The sequence below is a fragment of the Oncorhynchus nerka genome, linkage group LG4, assembly GCF_034236695.1.
Source record: "Oncorhynchus nerka isolate Pitt River linkage group LG4, Oner_Uvic_2.0, whole genome shotgun sequence".
Taxonomy (NCBI): Eukaryota; Metazoa; Chordata; class Actinopteri; order Salmoniformes; family Salmonidae; genus Oncorhynchus; species Oncorhynchus nerka.
Genome location: NC_088399.1, coordinates 70,308,144 through 70,330,600, shown reverse-complemented (window position 1 = coordinate 70,330,600; position 22,457 = coordinate 70,308,144). Strand labels below are relative to the sequence as shown.

Here is a 22,457-nt window from a genome sequence, read left to right as displayed (position 1 = left end):
GCTGAAACACCTGCTTTTTGGATCTGCCTTATTGAAGAAAGCAAAAAATAAACCATGTTTGTATGCGGCTTTATTAACTAAATTATTATTTTTTTGCACATTGTTTGCAAACTGATATGTGAGACATATTAATGCCAAAATAACATGCAAACAGGCAACAACAAAACATTTTTTTTTAGGTAAACAGGTGGGCCTCAAAATAGCATGAAGAGTTGTCACTGGTTTTGATGGGAACACGGGTGTGACATGACAATAAAGGAAGTAAGAACAACATTACACTCCTGTCTGCTTGTAATCGTTCAGTGTACAGGGCCTGCCATTGACACATGATCGGGCACAGGAAGTTAATCATTAAAGCCCACTCAGCGTTTTCATTTCAGGCTGTCCTCTATGTTGACAGGAACAGAGCCGTGGGTATACATATACAGCATGGCTCTGGATGGGAACTGGCTGTAAAACCTTATCTGATGCTGCACATGTGTCCATCTAGTGGTGGAATGATAACAGTACAAATATCCAAGACTTATCCATGTTTGTGAAATTGTTCATCTATTGATCTACTATTTAAGTATTAATCCTACCACTTGGTAGGTCAAATAAGATTAAGACTCATACTGAACAAAAATATAAACGCAACAGACATGAAGAAGGTGAAGAAGCTGGATGTGGAGGTCCTGGGCCGGCGTGGTTACACGTGGTCTGTGGTTGTGAGGCCGGTTGGACGTACTGCCAAATTCTCTAAAACGGCGTTGGAGGCTTATGGTGGAGAAATGAACATTCCATTCTCTGGTGGACATTCCTGCAGTCTGCATGCAGATTGCACGTTCCCTCAAAACTTGAGACATTGTGCATTGAGTTGCATTGTGTTGTGTGACAAAACTGCACATTTTAAAGTGGTCATTTATTGTCCCCAGCACAAGGTGCACCTGTGTAATGATCATGCTCTTTAATCATCTTCTTGATATGCCGCACCTGTCAGGTGGGATGGATTATATTGGCAAAGGAAAAATGCTCACTCATAGGGATGTACTCAGAAATGTGTGCACAAAAGATGAAAAATAAATTTTATGTGCGTATAAAAATGTCTGGGATATTTGATTTCAGCTCGTGAAACATGGAACCAACACTTTACACAGTGGTAGAAAAAGTACCCAATTGTCATACTTAAGTAAAGATACCTTAATAGAAAGTTACTCAAGTAAAAGTGAGTCACTCAGCAAAATACAACTTGAGTGAAAGTATAAAAGTATTTGGTTTTAAATATACTTAAGTATCAAAAGTAAATGTATAAATAATTTCAAATTCCTTATATTAAGCAAACCAGATGACATCATAAAAGAAATGTACGGATAGCAAGGGGCACACTCCAACACTCAGACATTATTTACAAAAGATGTCTCTGTGTTTAGTGAGTCCAAAAGTTGTCAAAAATATAAATAGTAAAGTAAAGCACAGATAACCCAAAAAACGACTTAAGTAGTACTTTGAAATATTTTTTACTTACAGTTGAAGTCGGAAGTTTACATACGCTTAGGTTGGAGTCATTAAAACTCGTTTTAAAACCACTCCACAAATTTCTTGTTAACAAACTATAGTTTTGGCAAGTCGGTTAGGACATCTACTTTGTGCATGACACATGTCATTTTTCCAACAATTGTTTACAGACCGATTATTTCACTCATTTCACTGTATCACAATTCCAGTGGGTCAGAAGTTTACATACACTAAGTTGACTGTGCCTTTAAACAGCTTGGAAAATTCCAGGAAATTATGTCATGGCTTTAGAAGCTTCTGGTAGACTAATTGACATCATTTGAGTCAATTGAAGGTGCACCTGTGGATGTATTTCAAGGCCTACTCAAACTCAGTGCCTCTTTGCTTGACATCATGGGAAAATCAAAAGAAATCAGCCAAGACCTCAGAAAATAAATTGTAGACCTCCACAAGTCTGGTTCATCCTTGGGAACAATTTCCAAACGCCTGAAGGTACCACGTTCATCTGTACAAACAATAGTATGCAAGTATAAACACCATGGGACCACGCAGCCGTCACACCGCTCAGGACGGAGACGCGTTCTGTCTCCTAGAGATGAACTTACTTTTGGTGCGAAAACTGAAAATCAATCCCAGAACAACAGCAAAGGACCATGTGAAGATGCTGGAGGAAACCGGAACAAAAGTATCTATATCCACAGTAAAATGAGTCCTATATCGACATAATCTGAAAGGCCGCTCAGCAAGGAAGATGCCACTGCTCCAAAACCGCCATAAAAAGCCAGACTACGGTTTGCAACTGCACATGAGGACAAAGATCGGACTTTTTGGAGAAATGTACTCTGGTCTGATGAAGGAAAAATAGAACTGTTTGGCCATAATGACCATCGTTATGTTTGGAGGAAAAAAGGGGAGGCTTGCAAGCCAAAGAACACCATCCCAACTGTGAAGCACGGGGGTGGCAGCATCATGTTGTGGGGGTGCTTTGCTGCAGGAGGGACCAGGCGCACTTCACAAAAGAGATCGCTTCATGAGGGAGGAAAATTATGTGGATATATTGAAGCAACATCTGAAGACATCAGAAAGCTTGGTCGCTAATGGGTCTTCCAAATGGACCCCAAACATACTTCCAAAGTTGTGGCAAAATGGCTTAAGGACAATACAGTCAAAGTATTGGAGTGGCCATCACAAAGCACTAACCTCAATCCTATAGAAAATGTGTTGGCAGAACTGAAATAGCGTGTGTGAGCAAAGCCTACAAACCTGACTCAGTTACACCGGCTCTGTCAGGAGGAATGGGCCAAAATTCACCCAACTTATTGTGGGAAGCTTGTGGAAGGCTACCCGAAATGTTTGACCCAAGTTAAACAATTTAAAGGCAATACTACCAAATACTAATTGAGTGCATGTAAACTTCTGACCCACTGTCAATGTGATGAAAGAAATAAACGCAGAAATAAATCATTCTCTCTACTATTATTATGACATTCTTAAAATAAAGTGGTGATCCTAACTGACCTAAAACAGGGGATTTTTACTCGGATTAAATGTCAGGAATTGTGAAAAACTGAGTTTAAATGTATTTGTCTAAGGTGTATGTAAACTTCCCACTTCAACTGTAAGTCCTTTACACCACTGACTTTACATGTTGCATTTACAGTTTTGTTCTGTGTATTACAACCAGGTATAAGTCAATAAAAAACGACTGATTTAGAAGCTGAGTGGAATTGACCTCATCAAGCCATGCAGCAAATACATTTCACTGCTGTGTGATTCTGTTCACACACAAGCACTTCCTCAATTTGTATTGGTTTCAAGTAGGCCTAGCCTGTGTTTTACGAGAGCAAAAACAAACAGTTGAGTAAGAGTCTTTAGTACGAAACTCATCAAGGTATTCAGAAAGAATACTCTTCAAAATCCAATGGTAAATCTTACAGCCTGGATTTAAAGTATTCACATAAAAATACCAGGTATCCAACTAAGAATACAAATGTAATTATTATGTGAAGGAGGATTTTATATATTTAAAAATGGTCTCCTATGGGTTCAGGGACCAATAACAATGGGAATACAACACAACACGTGATGTGATTGGTAAATTAGTTGCAAAAATCGGACCAATAGGAGGCGGGTTTGAAATGTGTGAAAGCCTCCCTTTATTCAGGCTGTAAGAATAACAATCTGTAAAACAGCAACGAAATCTAAGGGCAGAAACGCGTTGGTTTTACGTTTAACATAAAATAAGCATTTGTATCATTGTACCGTTCTCTAAGAGTTGCTGAATTTCATTTTCATGGGTGAGATAATACAATGTATACGAAACGCAAATTTAACAACTTTGCAAATATATTTTTGCCATTCAATGTAATATCCAGGTTTATGTTTTTTGTTGTTGTTGCCAGTAGTGCAACCAAATCTAAATTCCAGGTTGCACAGCAACATATTGGGAGTATGGGAGCCCACAGTACCAGCAGTGGACATAGGAGGGCAGTGATGCACGCTATTCATAGTATTTGTCAATGTAACTGATAGAGAAGAAGAGTTCATTCGGGAAACTGTCTATTTTTACGAACGAGAATTGGACTGTCAAACGTTTCTGTCACAATATATATCAAGGTAACGTCAATTCTTGGCATGTTTTGATAAATAAATGCTCCAGTTTGTGGCTGAGGAGGCAACAAGCCTGACGATAGTTTAACAACCAGGTATCATACCAACATTGGCTAACTAGAGACAGTCAGTGTCGCTAGCTAGGTAAACTTGTCATTCTTCTGTAAATGTTGATGGCAGAAATAATCCCATTCCTGAATATAAATGGGGACTGTAGAATGAAAGTAAACTGGACATGTAGGACTTCCTACTTTACATTTTTGAAGTTTAGTGTCTTTTACTGTAACAAAAGTATCTTAGCCATGTGGCTAGCTGACTGGGTTGGCTAGCACAGTATACTAGTATCTTTGTTTTTAGCTAGCTAGATAGATCCTTTACACTCCAGCTTGAAACTGTCTTTATGGTCGGTGTTGTTAAGAATGGACTACACGTCACGCAAGCGACGTATGTAGTTTGCAATTCCTTCGAACGACTGTCTTGTCAATAGTAACCTAAAATAACCTTAGTGAGAGAGTTGAGATATGCAGGCTTTTGCTCCAACCAAGCAGTGACCTGGTTATGGTCCGAATGCTTTTGAATCAAGTGTGCTACTAGCTCTGTCAGTGATGTCACATCTTGACTGTGGTATGTGTGGATGGAACTTAGCTAGATGTTGAGGAATTAAGATCATACTGGGACCCGAACCCCGGTCAAGCAAACACCTTAACAGCTAAGCAAGGAGGTCAGAAAAATTGACGAGGTCGTTAGGTATTGGTTAAAGGTCGCTGCATTACCCCCTTCCTTCAGGAGACCGTGTCCCCACTCTTCTCTAAACCAAGTCCCTCACATGTGTACACACCTCTCCGATGGCCATCCCACTTTGGACACCAATGTAGCAAATTCAGGGGGTCACCCCCACCTGGACTCTAATGCGGGTCCAGCGACTGTCAAGCCAATACCTTAACTGCTACGCCACGAGGTGCGAACCTGTTGACGAAGTTGCTAGGTATTAAAGGCCGCTACAATATGTTTCTGTCTTTTTCACCTGCTCCTCAGAGCCCATGAGAAGGAGATGAGTGTCCCAGACTACATGCAGTGTGCTGAGGACCATCAGACGGTCCTGGTGGTGGTCCAACCTGTGGGCATCGTCCCTGAGGACCAGTTCTTCAGGATATACAAACGCATTGCCTCTGTGGCCCAGGTCAGCGTCCATGTGTACTAGCTATAAGTCTGTCCTAAATTACACCCTGTTCCAGGGCCCGCTCTGGTCAAAAGTAGTGCACTATATAGGGTAGCATTTGGGACACACATAGGCCTATGTGTTATTATTTATTGAAATATGTAACCCCCGGCAAACTTATTTGTTTTTTATGTAAATGTTTTATTGTTGGATGCTGATTATCAAATTATCCCTATTTTGTTGTGTGTTTTGCCTTTTCGTGCCATTGAAACAAAGGTGTCCATCCGGGACTCCCAGCGAAACCTCTATATCCGTTACCGCCACCACTACCTCCCGGAGAACAACGAGTGGGGAGACTTCCAGACACACCGCAAGGTTTGTGGCTTTTATTGTTCCTATTTTTCTGCCGTCTTTGGGTTTCAGAAATGCGCTTAGTTTTTTTATGTGTCCTGCACAACAGCCTTTTGCAAACCTTTCCTTGGGGATCCGCAGCTGTTCCATGTATTTGAACTATTTCAGAGTTTGCATACCTGATTCAACTAATCAACAAGCACTTGACTACATGAATTACAGTAGTTGTGTTACTTTAGAGCTACAACAAAACGGTGAAACGTCTGGAGGTCCCAGAGGAAAGTTTTGAGAATCTCTGCTCTACAGTATCTGTGTCTTTTTGTCCTGTGCAAGAATTTCCTCTCAGGAATAATAAAGACCTGTCTGTTTAGGTGGTGGGCCTCATCTCCGTGACGACCTGTGGTTCGGCTAAAGAGTGGCCCCAGACGTTGGACCGTTTCCACAGCCAGAAGGAGGTGTTCGGAGCCACACTGTACGACTCACGGCTCCTGGTGTTCGGGCTGCAGGGGGAGATAGCAGAGCAGCAGAGGACGGATGTGGCCTTCTACTCTAGCTATGAGGACTGTCCCAATGTGGAGAAAAGGGTGGAGGACTTTGTGGAGTCTATCTTCATTGTGCTGGAGTCCAAGAGGCTGGATAGAGCCACAGACAAGTCTGGGGATAAGATACCACTGCTCTGTGTTCCCTTTGAGAAGAAAGACTTTGTGGGGCTGGACACTGATAGCAGGTGAGTTGTCTTTTCTTCTGCACTCTATTTGGCTTTTAGAGGGTTGGAATCATCCACATTTTTTTGCTGCCTATGTAATATTTCAGCTGTTGAATGGATTTGGAACCAACAAGATAATTGGTTATTAAACACTTTGTATGTGCCTGTACTGTGACTGACTGCAGAATGTATAAACAGAGTATTAGTTTTACAGTTGATAAAATGCCTGAATACTATATTTGACAAGTGTAGCCTAACATGCTGACCACACCGCTCGCGTTACGTGCGCGAGCGTGGCAAAATAAATGTACACACACATGTTATTCAATCATTGGGCCCACAGAACTTGGTTCTATTTGTGACGCTTGACATGCTGCAAGTCCCGCCTCTCGTCTCCTCATTGGTTTTTAGGGGCATAAACCAACGTAGGTAATTAAAATATGAACTGAGGTCCACACAACAGCCCAGTTGGTGGCGGCAATGCACCTTAAAGTTGGTTGCCGACCTCTATAAAGTCTGAAGAAGAAGCCTGAAGGAGGAGAGATTAATAGAAACTAACTCGGTTTACCCCTTTATTTGTGGATTAATTGTCGGAGTAGAGGACCTTGTGCATTTAATGTAAAATAACAACCCAATGTTTATATCCCAGGACAAATTAGCTATCAACAGCAAGCTAGCTAGCTAAATTGCCATAAGTGTTTAATGCTTTTTGACCTGTCCCCAAATGAATATAGTTGGTTCAGAGTTAATTTTGACATTTCAACCTGCGTGTCCTGATCACGTCTGGAAGGACAAAGTGAATAAGCGGACGATGGCGCATGCGCTGTCCTCAGCATGTAATGGTTGTTAGATGGTGGTTTCATGATTGTTACAAGGTGATGGTAATTACACTAACAACATTCTTGTGCTAATGTTTGTTATGTGGGGTTGGAAAAATCCTGACCTCAGTGTTTCTGATGTCCATTGTCAAGATAGCGTTGTCATTATATTAATGTTGCTAAGGACAACCGTCTGAACCTTGCGTGTTTATTTCCTTGTTTATTTTTGTTTAAAAAAAATGTTGCTTCCTTTTTTTCTTTGTGTATCTTGGTTACTTTATTTGTCTTTCTCATTTTCTTTCCTTTCATACTGTCCTGTGAGTTTATTGTTGGGTGTGAAAAGGTGAGACGCTGTTAGACAAATTGCTTTAGTTATTAAGTCCATCCCAGTTCCATCAGCTTAAGCCCCGGCCCTAAAGGAGACACTGCCCAGGCCCTTACCTCAGTGTTCTTGTGCATGGGTTCATAGCTTAGATCCAAACTCATCGCTCCGCTCAACTCTGTATGAAATAGAACCATAAGAGTTCAGAAGGAGCTGATAGTTTGGACGTGCAGAATACATGACACTATCGGTGACTGAGGCTTGTGAAGGTTTGTCCAGCCTTTCAGGAACTTGATGATTGGGAAGGTTGTGTCACGTGACCCGAGCATGACTGGGTGAATAAGGTCTACTCTGATTCTTCACACATTCTATAACATGGATCTCACGTCTTCTTCTATATTCTGCTGCTACTACACTTTAACATGGATCTCGTATATCCGTGATTCATGGAGGGATGCTTCAACTTTCGCTAGGATCTTTATTGCACCTACTTATTGAAGCATGACTTTCAATATGGTGTCAACGTCCTTCTCAGCAGACCATACAAAATGTATTGCTCATTTAATTTCACAAACTAAGCTTACAAATGGTTACAGGCCTACTTTTTTTCAACTGAAAAGTTTGGACCCAACTCATTATACTGAATTTGAACAGTATGAGCTATTGTACCATTTAATTCACTAATAGTATGGAAATCAACCCCATTTAGCCCCATTGACACAGCATCATGCTCTCTAGGTTAAACAATGTTAGGTGGGTTTGACCCTTGACCTTCCCAGTATCTCAGGCTCCAGTAAAGAGTTAGACAGAGGTCTTGCACTCGTATTAAACTGGCCCCTGTTTTTCTTTTGTTAGAATGACAAACTGTGGTGATGTCTGCCCCCTCTTCAATCCTTGTGTGTTTAACGTGCAAGACTTCAGGATCAGGGTGGTTCTGGTTATTTCTCTCTATTGGGTTCTCCCCTCCCAAAACCCTGTCTCCCTTGCTTGTGCTATCCCACCCCACACGCACCCCCTGTAACTGATGAGATTCATTCAACAGCGAGTCTCCTCTGCTAGCACCCAATGGTACCTGGGTAAGAAAATACATTATGCTAAAATGAAGACTTATGTTTGGGAGACCGTACGAATGAGAGAAGACAACGAAAGAGGGGTTTTGTAAAAAGGACTTCAAAAGTAAACCCTACTTGGATAATTGTTGTAACGTGGACAAAGTTGTATTGTCTATGGATATCTCTACGACATCTGACACTCTAGTTGATGTTTCCCTCCTCCTCCTCATTTAGGCACTATAAGAAGCGTTGCCAGGGCCGTATGAGGAAGCACGTTGGGGACCTGTGTTTGCAGGCAGGCATGTTGCAGGATGCCCTGGTCCACTATCACATGGCTGTGGAGCTGCTCCGCTCTGTCAATGACTTCCTCTGGCTGGGGGGTAAGACATGGCTCCTGCTCTTTTCTCAGATCCCAAAAAGCAGGGTTGGAGACTCTGCAGGTTTTTGCTCCGACCCTTCTATAACACACCAGGTTCTGTTAATCACCTGCTCACCATGACCTTGAACCAGATGAGGATCGGAGTCAGGTGTGCTACAACAGGGTAGTAGCAAAAACCTGCCAAGCCCAGTAGTTCTCCAGGAGGACTGTTCGCCACCCTTGCCGTACATACAGAATGCCCTTTAGAAATACTTGTGTCAATGAAACAGAGTATCATAACATCTCCCTTGTGTTTTGGTTCTCCAGCTGCGTTAGAGGGCCTGTGTTCAGCCTCTGTTATCTTCCACTACCCTGGAGGAACAGCAGGGAAGGCTTCTGGACGCAAACCCAGCCTGGCACAGGGCCAGGGACAGGCAGCCGACGCAGGGAAGAGACACCGGCCAGGTAAGCAGCACTCCCCTCTCTGTGTGTGAGGTTGGGGGTGGTCTTCTCTGTGGGGATGTTTGTGATGGGGCCTGAGGTGCACAAGCAGTGAAGGGGTAAAATGTGTTTTGTTGAACCTTTTGTTTGGCCAAGCCAAGGAGGAACCGGGTCCGGGGGGGGGGGGGGGGGGGCAGACCCGGTGTTATTATTGAAAGGGATGGTCGCTGCGTGCCTTAGGTTTGAAGTTTCTTATAAAATGAAGAGTGTGGAGATGTTTCAGGAGGTGTGGTGGCTCAGGGGGCTGTCTGTACGGTTGGAGAGGGGGGGTTGGATGTACGGTTGTAATGTGGTTCTGGAGGGTGGATTGTGGATTGTGTTGTTGTTAATTAAGATAAAAAGTTGTGGAAGATGTCCGGAGGTTTCTGAATGAGCTGTGATTTTATGACCGTTGGAAGGAAGAGATCTGTGTGGCCCAAGCAACTGCAGCTACTATGGCAACCCAAGCTTTGCTTTTCTCAGCCCAGCTACTTCTGTTCTGTGCCCTGGACAACATTACCTGAGACATCCGGTGGCCCCCACATCCTAACCCATTTGTTCTGAACCTTATTTACTATCATATTTCCATTCACCCATATCTTTACTTAATATGATTGACTAGTCACTTACTTTAACCCCTAAATAACAACACATATTTAGCTTTTACTTGTACAAGTAATTAGCATTAGCCTACTATAGCGCAGGGAGGGATGGGAAAGTCTCAAGGAACCGGCTGAAAAGTGGCTTGTTTGGGGACTAACATTGCTTTCAATAACTAACTGCACTGTGTGAACCTTCATTCTCTCTCTGTGTGTCTGTCTGTTACTGTAGGGGCACAGGAGGTACTCATTGACCCAGGTATGGTATGACACTAACCGGCCAGCACTGCGTAGCTCTACTTCTACCTAGACATCTCACCTGTGTGTGTTTTCCTGCTGTCTGTCTGTGTGTTTGCTTTCATTCAACGTCCCATGCTTTTTGTGACGACAGCTTCCCTAGCTTGTTCTCAGATCTGTTAGCGGTGTCTCTCCGACTAAGGCCTGACAATACAAACAGATCTGGGACCAGGCTAACAACCCATTGCACTACATCTGATTCCAACTTTGATTGTTTCCACCACTGGTAAATCAAAACGGATGTTTTTTCCCCCTCTTAAGGCAGGGATTGTATTTCTGTTATTCTTGTCAGCGTTAATGTTGTTTGGCGTTCATGCTTGATCACGCCATTGACCTCTTCTTCTAATCAATGAATAGTAACCATTTTAAAATCATGTTCAAGGACATTATATCCAACACTGTAGAAGAAGAACCACGTAACCTCCTATTAGATTTCAAAAGGAAGTGATTGGTCTATTATTTCAAATAAGTTTAGACATGCACCAGGAGGTGGCGATGTTGCTATTGAAATCCCAACACTGCTGATTGAGGCATCCAAACAATTTTTATTTAATTTGATTGAACCCTTATTTTACCAGGTAAATTGACTGAGAACACATTCTCATTTACAGCATTGACCTGGGGAGTAGTTACAGGGGAGAGGAGAGGGGATGAATGAGCCAGTTGTAAACTGGGGATGATTAGGTGACGGTGATGGTATGGGGGCCAGATTGGGAATTTAGCCAGGACACTGGGGTTAACACCCCTACTCTTACGATAAGTGCCATGGGCTCTTTTAGTGACCACAGAGAGTTAGGACACCCGTTTAACATCCCATCGAAGACCGCACCCTACACAGAGCAATGTCCCCAATCACTGCCCTGTGGGATTCTGGCCCTCCAACACCATTTCCAGTAGCATCTGGTCTCCCATCCAGGACCAACCCTGCTTAGCTTTAGAAGTAAGCCAGCAGTGAGATGCAGGGTGGTATGCTGCTGGCGAGTTCGAGTGCATTTCCTGTAGCCTCAAGTTCAAATGTAGAAGTGTTCAGTGTGAGACATTTCGGGCCAACCTACCAGTAAGAAATACTGCAGAAAGCTCTTATGTTTCCTTTTTTAGGAACTATTGTCGGTTTTACTAAACCATTCAACCCAAGGGCTCTGTGTAAAGTGCTGTAGCTCCGACTGTAACAAGTTGTCTAACACTTACTATATCAAAAATATAATATATGCCCTACAGCAGACGCTTCTGTCCAAAGCAGCTTAGTCATGCATGCGTACATGTTTTACGATGGGGGGGGTCCTGGGAATCGAGCCCACTTTCCTGGTGTTGCAAAGCGCGTCGCTCGACAACTGAGCTACAGAGGAGTATTGAGCTTTGATCCGAAACAGCTGACAGGACAGTGAGCGCATACATCTCTAGTACCTGCATGTGTTCCCAGTCTTATGAGTCACGTGTAACGCTGTGTCATAGTGACATTGCCGCGACGCCGTTGCTACGGAGCCAGCTAGAGCTGTTGCTAGGCAATGTTCTATCAATACTACATTTTGTATTCAAATCAGATAGGTAGAGGAGAGATTCTCCTTGCACATATTCAGTTTTGAACCATTTCAATTGAAACATTCCAAGCTACTGAGCACATGATGAAGTCAGCGTCATTTTGATCACATAACCGCACAGTGACCCTCAAAAGGCCTTTTATTTAGAGATAGATTGTTGTGTACAATGCATGGCAATCATGGCGTGTTGTCTTTACCTCGGTGTCTGAAACTCCTGTTCGAGGCTGCGTTAAATGTGTATGCTCAGATAGGCTATACACAGTTTATCAGTGAGTATGTCATTGTTGATTGTTGTGACTTTGGCCATATGCATCACAGGAGGTTGGTGGCACCTTAATTGGGGATGATGAGCTCGTGGTAATGGCCGGAGTGGAATGGTATCAAATACATCAAACACATGGTTTCCATCTATTTGATGCCATTCCATTTGCTCCGTTCTGGCCTCCCCTCAGCAGCCTCCACTGATATGCTGATATGGATGTGAAGAACCAAGTGGTGGATGGGTCTGAACATTGACAATCATTAATGTAATTTTTCCTTGTCTCTCGTGCCCTCTCTCTCGCGCTCTCTCTCCCCCGTCCCTCCAGGTGCCCTCACAGCCAATGGGATCAGTGCAGACACCAGCAGTGAGATCGGTCGGGCCAAGAACTGCCTGGGCCCTGAGGACATCATAGAGAAATACAAGGAGGCCATCTCCTACTATGGCAAGGTATTGGAACAAGAATCATTCAATAGCACTGTATGTACAGCTATCTGTTTTTCAGGTGCAGGGTACAAAAAGTATCCATCACAGGAAAGAAGCAGACACCCGCGCTCTGAATGCTCCTACATACTTTATTACATACGATGTTCCAGTGTTTGCACTTTGAAGACCAATGCTCTTTGCGGACTGTTCCATTATCCACGATCCAGTTTGCAGTTCTCAACATCTCCACCAGGGGACAGTAGCGCACTAGGTATCAGTGATGGTTGGGCGTCTCACTGTAAACAAACTACTACATGCTGACTACAGGAGAAACCGTCTGAGTGCACTCAGAGAGTCAACGGTGGAAGGCTTAGCTAGAATGACGTCAGTGTCTGTTACTAATAGCCAAATGGAAGTGTGGGGTCATCTCAAATGCCCTATAACTCTATCATTTGCAATTAAAAAAATAAAATACACTAGTTAATTGCATTGTTGATCTATTGATAACTATTTATACTGGTATAGCACAGGTATGTGTTAACAAACAAACCTTAAAGCTTGTGGGTAAAAACACAGAGGTGTAACATCCCAGCAGTATACCACCTCCCACTGCTGCCTTGCCTCTGAAGCTAAACAGGGTTGGTCACTGGATGGGAGACCAGATGCTGCTGGAAGTAGTGTTGGAGGAGGCACTCTTTCCTTTAGTCAAATATTTTCTCCGCCCCTTTGCCCCAGCGCAGTGATTGGGGACATTTCCCTGTGTTAATTGCCATCTTTCGGGTTGCACAGTAGGGTAGCCTAGTGGTTAGAGCGTTGGACTAGTAACCGGAAGGTTGCAAGTTCAAACCCCCAAGCTGACAAGGTACAAATCTGTCGTACTGCCCCTGAACAGGCACTTAACCCACTGTTCCTAGGCCGTCATTGAAAATAAGAATTTGTTCTTAACTGACTTGCCTAGTTAAATAAGGTTAAAAAAACAGGGTGTCCTGACTCTGGTCACTAAAGATCCCATGACACTTATCGTAAGAGTAGGGGTGTTAGCCCCGGTGTACTGGCTAAAATCTGTCCCTCATACCATCACGGTCACCTAATCATCCCCAGCTTCCAATTGGCTCATTCACCCCCCCCCTCCTCTAACTATTCCCCAGGTAACTATTCCCCAGGTTGTTGCTGTAAATGAGAATGTGTTCTTAGTCAACTTCCCTGGTAAAATAAGGGTAAAATGAATTACTACAAAATAATATCCCAGTAGGCCTTCTGAAACTCTTTATCTCCACTATTATAATTGGCTTCTTGCTCTGACCTCCCTTGGCCCTTATACCTGTAACTAGTTCACTCCAAATTAAATTACATTATCTCAACACGACAGGGCCATTCAAATATGAATTGCAGTTTAGTAAGGAGACAATGGGGATAGGAGTGGGAGGGGTGTGTGAGAGCACTGTTGTACCTCCACTCAGGTTTCTACTTCATTAGAACTGCTACTCGGGGAGAACCCGGGACTCCCCTGAAAGAACCATGTGGCACGAAGTAATAATGAACGACCTAGGTGCCGTATCACCACATGAACTAGAATCAGTAATCTGATAATGATGTCTGGAGCACAGAGAGCGAAAGAGACATGATGGAATACATCGGTTCAGATTATTACGCCGGGTGGGAAAAGTCAATGTAGTCCTCATTGGTTTCTTACGTTTTCCTTATGCTGAGCCTGGGCCTTGTCTGTTCTTATTGCCCTCTTGCGTTCTCTCTCTTTATCCCTGTCTCTCCCTCTCCTTCCATTCCTCCCCCAGTATAAGAATGCAGGCGTGATAGAGCTGGAGGCGTGTGTGAAGGCAGTCAGGGTGCTAGCCATTCAGAAGAGGGCCATGGAGGCCTCAGAGTTCCTCCAGAATGCTGTCTACATCAACCTGGGACAGGTAAGACCTCACCTGACCTGTAGATGTACCTCTCTGTGGGTGAACCATCATCCTGGTCTCGCACACATTCTGCTAGTTAGGGACCAGAGTTTTGCCTAGTCAAGTCCCATGCTTAGATCTCGTATTCAGGACAAACCCTGGTCCCTAGTTGTAGTCTATAACCAGGGCCCAGAGTTTTACCTAGTCAGATCATATCCAGGAAAGACTCCTGGCCGTATGGGACACCAGAGGTCCCACGGAGAGTGTTGACACCAGAGGTCCCACGGAGAGTGTTGACACCAGAGGTCCCACGGAGAGTGTTGACACCAGAGGTCCCACGGAGAGTGTTGACACCAGAGGTCCCACGGAGAGTGTTGACACCAGAGGTCCCACGGAGAGTGTGACACCAGAGGTTGAGTGTTGACACCAGAGGTCCCACGGAGAGTGTTGACACCAGAGGTCCCACGGAGAGTGTTGACACCAGAGGTCCCACGGAGAGTGTTGACACCAGAGGTCCCACGGAGAGTGTTGACACCAGAGGTCCCAGCGGAGAGTGTTGACACCAGAGGTCCCACGGAGAGTGTTGACACCAGAGGTCCCACGGAGAGTGTTGACACCAGAGGTCCCACGGAGAGTGTTGACACCTAGGCTTCATGCTCTGGCTCCAGGTCCTGTAGTCAGGCACCTGTCTCTGCTGCTTTCCTGTGTGATGATCACCAGAGGATCTGCCTGCCGACAGCCCGGTCCCATAATACAGCTCTTCTGACAGGTACCTGAGGCCATCCTGCAAGGAACTGAAACCCTGATCAATTCAGGATCTGCTCTGTAGGAGGGAAATCTCACTTGAGGCTCGGCCTGTTCTGCCTGTGTGCAGTGACTGTGTGCAGTGACTGTGTGCAGTGACTGTGTGCAGTGACTTTGATCGTTCTCATATCCTTTCCATAGATTTGTTTAATATATTATATATAATATATTTAATAATTTGTATAAATCAAATTGAACTTTTCAGAGATTTATTTGGAAATAAGCTGTACAACTTTTTGTGTGTTTTCGTCAAGGATTTTAGAATAATATTATATACCATTTAGCAGATGCTAAATGTAACTGTTCATATAAGGAAATCAGTCAATTGAAATACATTTCGCATGACTGGGCCGGGGCGCAGCCATGGGTGGGCCCGGGAGGGCTTAGGCCCACCCTCTTGGGAGCCAGGCCCTCCCACTGGGCAGCCAGGCCCAGCCAATCAGAATGAGTTTTTACCCACAAAAGAGCTTTATTACAGACACAAATACTGCTTAGTTTCATCAACTGTCTGGGTGGCTGGTCTCAGACGATCCCGCAGGTGAAGAAGACGGATGTGGCGGTCCTGGGCTGGTGTGGTTACACGTGGTCTGCTGTTGTGAGGACGGTTGGACGTACTGCCAAATTCTCTAAAACAACATTGGAGGTGGTAGAGAAATAAACATTGAATTCTCTGGCAAAAGTTCTGGTGGACATTCCTGCCAATTGCACGCTCCCTCAAAACTTCTGGCATTGTGTTGTGTGACAAAACGACACATTTTAGTGGCCTTTTATTGTCCCCAGCACAAGGTGCACCTGTGTAATGACCATGCTGTTTAATCAACTTCATGATATGACACACCAGTCTGGTGGATGGATTATGTTGGCAAAGGACATGCTCACTAACAGGGATGTAAAGAAATTTGTGCACAAAATCTTTTCAGCTTTTTGTGCATATGGCACATTTCTGGGATCTTTTATTTCAGCTCATGAAACATGGGACCAACACTTTACATGTTGCGTTTATATTGTTGTTCATTATAAATCCTTGACGATAACACTAAGTCTGACTTAGTCATGTATGCATACATTTTACATGCAGTGTGTGGTTTAAATAGTTTTTCAATAATCTACTAGAGTCAACCTACCAACCAATGATCTCTCCTGTCTTCTCAGCTGTCAGAGGAAGAGAAGATCCAGCGTTACAGCATCCTCTCTGAGCTCTACCACCTGATTGGTTTCCACCGTAAGTCAGCCTTCTTCAAGCGGGTAGCAGCCATGCAGTGTGTGGCCCCCACCATCCCAGAGCCTGGCTGGAGGGCCTGCTACAAGCTGCTGCTGGAGACCCTGCCTGGATACAGCCTCTCCCTCGACCCCAAAGACTTCAGCAAAGGTACCCGATTGGATATGCCTCTCCTCTGTCTCAAAGTGTCCTATACACACACTGGTGAGGGATCCCCTAGAACTTTTAAATCATCAATAAAAGACACACACACACACCCCTGTTTCAGTAACATCAATACTCAAAGTGAGAAATGTAATAACATTGCCTTCCCCTGCCGTGAGCTTTATTTAAAGGGTCTCCCCTTCAAGAGTTCTTCTCAGGGGTAATACGTATTCAAGGCACCACTTTGCGCATAGAGAGACACAGTTGATTTGAGACCTGCACTGACCCAGGCCTTTATAAACCGCCACTCTGCCTGATGCACACACACACACACACACACACACACACACACACTCATGGTCCTCAGGATAAGCTGCTGTACACCGCAGGCTCTTGAACCTGACCCTGCTCGACCCACTCCACCACGAGGGGTTGGAGCGTAAAAGAAACGCTGACAGACAAAACAACGATTTAGCGTCATCTATATCTCTACTGTGATCCTCGTTCAAAGGACTCACTTGAGGAGAGTTTGTCAGACAGAGAGAGAGAGGCGTTGTTGTTGACCTCCACTTCTATGGAACAGTGAAGGGAAGAGAGGAAAACTATTGTGATTTGTGTCGACTGGATTTCTTCCTCCCGATATTCTTTTACAAAACAAAGACTGACCGACAGGTTGTTCATAAGGCAGCATGCCTTTCTACTACAGCCATGCCTCTGAGACCTTCAGCCTGAGGAGAGGTGTCAGGTGGGAGATAATTGAGCTGTGAGGAGAGCTAGCCAGGCCCCTGGTGCAGGAGGGTAACGTCAGAGGAAATGGGGCTCAAAAGTGCATTCCAACAGGGTACAGGACTGGCGGGCAGAGAGATGAACGAGCGAATTGGTTTTTAATTGGCTCGGGAGCCCTCAGTACTCTCCTCTTTACCAGGTTGAGAGGACCGCCTCTCGCTCCTCTTTATCCTTTCTCTCTCTCCCATCCCTCCCTCAGGCTATTTTTATCTCTGCCTGGCCTCTATTTCCCTCAGTTCAGAGGACATACTGTTTCGAAGACCACAAACTCACAATAAGTCATTTAGCTACCATGCACTCTTCATGCTTAAATTGTACATTTTTTCTGTACCTTTTATTTAACTAGGCAAGTCAGTTTAGAACAAATGTTTAATTTCAATGACTGCCTTGGAACAGTTACCTGCCTAGTTCAGGGGCAGAATGACAGATTTTTACCTTGTCAGCTTGGGGATTTGATCTTGCAACCTTTCGTTTACTAGTCCAACGCTCTAACCACTAGGCTACCTGCCCCCCCAATGACTGTAGGGGAGGACAGTAGTATCAAACGTCCCCTTACATGAAATTGCTAAGTCTCCTACAAGAAGGTACAGTCCCTTTTGATACAGACACTGTGTGACAGGTGGTGTGTTTGTGACAGGTTGAGCATTGTGCTGCGTGTCATTATAATGGTGGTGCTAATTGGATTCCCAGACACCTTGAATACCGCCTCGAAAATACCACAGAAGACATTTAGCTGGGGGAGAGAGAGAGAGGTTCTAGGATACCTTTTATTTATCCTGAACAAAAATATAAACTCAACATACCACAATTTTACTGAGTTAAAGGAAATCAGTCAATTAAAATAAATTCAGACCCTAATCTATGGATTTCACGATTGGGAATACAGAGATACCTTAAAACAAAAAAAGTAGGGGTGTGGATCAGAGAACCAGTCAGTATCCAGTCAGTCAGTGTGACCACCGTTTGCCTCATGCAGTGCTACACATCTCCTTCACATAGAGTTGATCAGGCTGTTGATTGTGGCCTTTGTAATGTTGTCCCACTCCTCTTCAACGGCTGTGAAAAGTTACTGGATATTGGCGGGAACTGGAACACGCTATCGTACACAATCCACAGCATCCCCAACATGCTCAATGGGTAACATGGCCATGGAAGAACTTGTACAATTTCATCTTCCAGGAATTGTGTCCAGATCCTTGCAACATGGGGCCGTGCATTATCATGCTGAAACATGAGGTGATGGCGGCGGATGAATGGCATGACAGTAGGTCTCAGGATCATGTCACGGTATCTCTGTGCATTCAAGTTACCATCAATAAAATGTAATTGTGTTTGTTGTTCATAACTTATGCCTGCCAATACCATAACCCCACCGCCACCATGGGGCACTGTTCACAACGTTGACATCAGCAAACCACTCTCCCACACAACGCCATACACGCTGTCTGCCATCTGCCCGGAATAGTTGAAACCAGGGTTCATCCATGAAGACCACACTTCTCCAGCGTGCCAGTGGCGATGGAAGGTTAGGATTTGCCTACTGAAGACTGCAGTCAGGTCAAGAACCTGGTGAGGACGATGAGCACGCAGATGAGCTTCCCTGAGCGTTTCTGACAGTTGGTGCAACAATTATTCGGTTGTGCAAACCCACAGTTTCATCAGCTGTCCAGGTGGCTGGTTTCAGACGATGCCGTAAGTGAAGAAGCTGGATGTGGAGGGCCTGGCGTGGATGCACTTCTGCTGTTGTGCGGCCGGTTGGACGCGCTGCCAAATTCTCTTAACTTTGGAGTCGTGTTATGGTAGAGAAATTAACATTCAATTCTCGGGTAACAGCTCTGGTGGACATTCCTGCATTCAGGATGCCAATTGCCCGCTCCCTCAACTTGAGACATCTGTGGCATTGTGGTGTTTGACAACTGCACATTTTAGTGGCCTTTTATTTTCCCCAGCACAAGGTGCACCTGTGTAATGATCATGCTTTTTACTTAGCTACTTCATATGCCACACCTGTCAGGTGGATGGATTATATTGGCAGAGAATAAATGTTAACAGGGATGTAAACAAATTTGTGCACAAGATTTGAGATAAACATTTTTGGGATCTTTTATTTCAGCTCATGAAACATGGGACTACCGCTTTACATTTTATTTTTGTTCAGTGTAGCAGTTAAGGAGTTAATACAGAGCTCCCATGCATGGAGAGAGTGACAGAGAGCAAGGGGGAGAGAGGGAGAGCAGCAGCCACAGTGTGTCTTCCTCTGTATTGGTGCCCTTCAGATAAGCAGCGGTAGCATCACATGGTGTTACAGACAGGTGGATGCTGCTATATATAGATTGCTTAGTGGGCGCCACAGGAGGAGGAAATGGCTTAGGCGAGATTTGCATTAATATGATTTTTGCACATGACAGAAAATATATATATTTATTAATAATATCCTCCAACAGTAGAGGGAACACTTATGACGGACAAGCATCTTGGTCACGAGTTCTTTTAGCCCCACAGACTGTGTTGCTCAGGGAGTAATTGATTCTTATTTACCTCTATCCTTTTTTCCTTCTCTCTCTCTCTCTCTCTCTCTCATGCTTTCTCTCTCTCTCTCTCATGCTTTCTCTCTCTCTCTCTTTCTCTTGTGCTCATGCTTTCTCTCTCTCTCTCTTTCTCTTGTGCTCATGCTCTCTCTCTCTTTCTCTTGTGCTCATGCTCTCTCTCTCTTTCTCTTGTGCTCATGCTCTCTCTCTCTCTCTCTTGTGCTCATGCTCTCTCTCTCTCTCTTTCTCTTGTGCTCATGCTCTCTCTCTCTCTCTCTCTCTCTCTCGCGCTCATGCTTTCTCTCTCTCTCTCTCGCGCTCATGCTTTCTCTCTCTCTCGCGCTCATGCTTTCTCTCTCTCTCAAGATTTCTGCTGCAGAACACAAATAACATTGAGCCAACGGGCACAGCTCACAATCTCACATGTTGCTCTTGTACGAGAATGTTGGGATGACCCCCCCCTTACTGGTATCAAATCCTGCATGCCATATATCCTGCAGTTGTGCCCTTGAGCAAGGCATTGAATCCCTAGAACCAGCTCCAGCGGTGCAGTAGTATGGCTGCCCTCTGCTCCGACCTCTGTATGTGTGTCTTTTCAGAGGGGCTGGGATGGTTAATGTAGAACATGTACATTTTGACATTAAAATCATCTCCTCTCCCCCAGGTTCCCACCGTGGCTGGGCGGCGGTACAGATGCGTCTGCTCCATGAGCTGGTGTACGCATCACGTCGTATGGGAAACCCCGGCCTGTCTGTCCGCCACCTCTCCTTTCTGCTCCAGACCATGCTGGACTTCCTCTCAGACCAAGGTCAGCCTACACACACACACACACACACACACACACACACACACACACACACACACATTTAGCTCCCCAAGCCTTTAGCTCAAAGGACTACCGAAACCCAGACGGTCTCATTCTCCAGTGTCTTTGAGTGGACACTGTTTCAACATTGTAAGTCGCACCCCTAAACCCCCCTAGAGTCGACCACGCGGTAATCTAATTAGCATACATCCCTTTAACAATCTGTCAGTTTAAGATGGAGATCTGTTTTTTTTTTGCATTGGATGCGTCTCAATCCACCTCATCTGCTGTGAAAAGTGACAGAGACTCGTCTGAAGTCAGCCGGGCTGCCAACTTCTGTCTGTAGTGTCTGAACAGATTGGGCTTCACACCAATATGACCCCTCTGTAGAAAGGTGAGACTCTCACCAACAGATACATGTTTTGCTTTAGGACGCCACAGGCCTCATAAGACTCATCTGAAGGTTCCCCGGTACCAATTAAAACAATTATTGGAAATATAATGAGACTGTTTAGTGCCAAAAATAGGGGTTTAAATAAATAAATAAATACATAATAATATATATAACAAAGGTTTCCTGATAATGCTTGTATCTCTCAGATAGAGGGCAAACACTAAAGAACAAACTTACCTTTGAATTTTTTGGGGGGGACTATCTGTTGTCCATGTGGTGAATCGTTATTCAGTGTGTTTGTACGGGCTTCTAGCAGTAAGGCCAAATTAAATTTTCCATAAAATCATTTTTGTTTATCTTTTTTTTTTTTTTATACTTCAAGGGGTCTTATAATTCAAAATCATATAACCAAATGTTCCCTGGTCTATAGCCTAGTAAACCCCCTACTGAATAGAAAGGAAAATTAATACAAATAGTAACTCTTAAAAACAGAAAGGAAAGAACCTGTCTGACTAGCTCTACTCTAGGTATAACACACATTACATAGTCAAATGTTTTGAAAAACCTACTGCATTTTTCTCCATTTCATACTATTGATCATGTGAGATCATCTGAAATCATCCCCTGACCGCAGCCAACCATGTTCTTTAGGGAAGCCAGCATTGTGCCTGTGGGTGTAATGGTGTGTAATGCTCAACCAAGCCAGTCTCAGCTGGTGGCTGGGTGACAGTGGGCTTAATTTGGACTCAGGAGATAGGTACTCACCCAAGGGGAGGGGGAGGGGGGAGGTAGAGATACAGGGAGGGAGAGCGAGAAAAATATGAACATGTGTATTGTGTGTGTGCATCTGTCAGTTACACACAACAGTCCATACACACAACAGTCCATACAGACAACAAGTAGGTTGCATGGGAGAGGGAGAGAGAGCAGAGAGAGCAGAGTGCCAACAGTATGAAATATTTGCCCATGTCAGCAGCAGCGAGGGACTGTTGCTACGCTGAGGGAGGCTTTGTTCCCATCTACCCAGCATCCTCTCTGTGTAAACCTGCTGGAATAACAGCAGCTCAGCTGTATCCCTGTGGCCGTCATGCAGCCGTGTGTCAGCGGCGGTCACGCTAACAGTGGGCAGTTACAGCCTGTGATGCCTCCAGACAGGAAGGCCAGATGTATGATTTGAGAAATGAGGCTTTTCTATCTGTGACATTTTGTGTGTGTGAGGCTGAGCATAGAAAAAGTGACAGAACATATTTCATTGTTATATTTGAGCTAGCATGTGCACTGATCTCACTCCAGTTGAAACCTGGTCCACCAGACTCCTCACTCCATGCTCGAGTGACTGTTTGAACAGCTTAAAACCTCTATAGTTCTCAGTGAGTTTCTCAATGGTGGCTTTGGCAGAGACACTGTGAA

At 44.4% G+C, this 22,457-nt stretch overlaps 1 protein-coding gene across 2 annotated transcripts in view; it reads left to right on the top strand.

The window, feature by feature from the left end:
* The first annotated feature begins 4,001 nt into the window (after positions 1 to 4,001).
* The window catches only part of LOC115128530 (trafficking protein particle complex subunit 9-like), a 330,259-nt gene continuing 311,803 nt past the window's right edge, over positions 4,002 to 22,457 (top strand). For both annotated transcript variants that reach the window (XM_065017786.1, XM_065017785.1), the window contains exons 1-11: positions 4,002 to 4,110; positions 5,140 to 5,284; positions 5,540 to 5,638; positions 5,986 to 6,341; positions 8,747 to 8,892; positions 9,198 to 9,335; positions 10,182 to 10,208; positions 12,372 to 12,493; positions 14,263 to 14,388; positions 16,324 to 16,540; positions 20,513 to 20,656. In XM_065017786.1, coding sequence (XP_064873858.1) covers positions 5,156 to 5,284; positions 5,540 to 5,638; positions 5,986 to 6,341; positions 8,747 to 8,892; positions 9,198 to 9,335; positions 10,182 to 10,208; positions 12,372 to 12,493; positions 14,263 to 14,388; positions 16,324 to 16,540; positions 20,513 to 20,656 — 1,504 coding nt within the window. In that variant the 5' untranslated portion in view covers positions 4,002 to 4,110; positions 5,140 to 5,155. The remainder of the gene's footprint in view (positions 4,111 to 5,139; positions 5,285 to 5,539; positions 5,639 to 5,985; positions 6,342 to 8,746; positions 8,893 to 9,197; positions 9,336 to 10,181; positions 10,209 to 12,371; positions 12,494 to 14,262; positions 14,389 to 16,323; positions 16,541 to 20,512; positions 20,657 to 22,457) is intronic.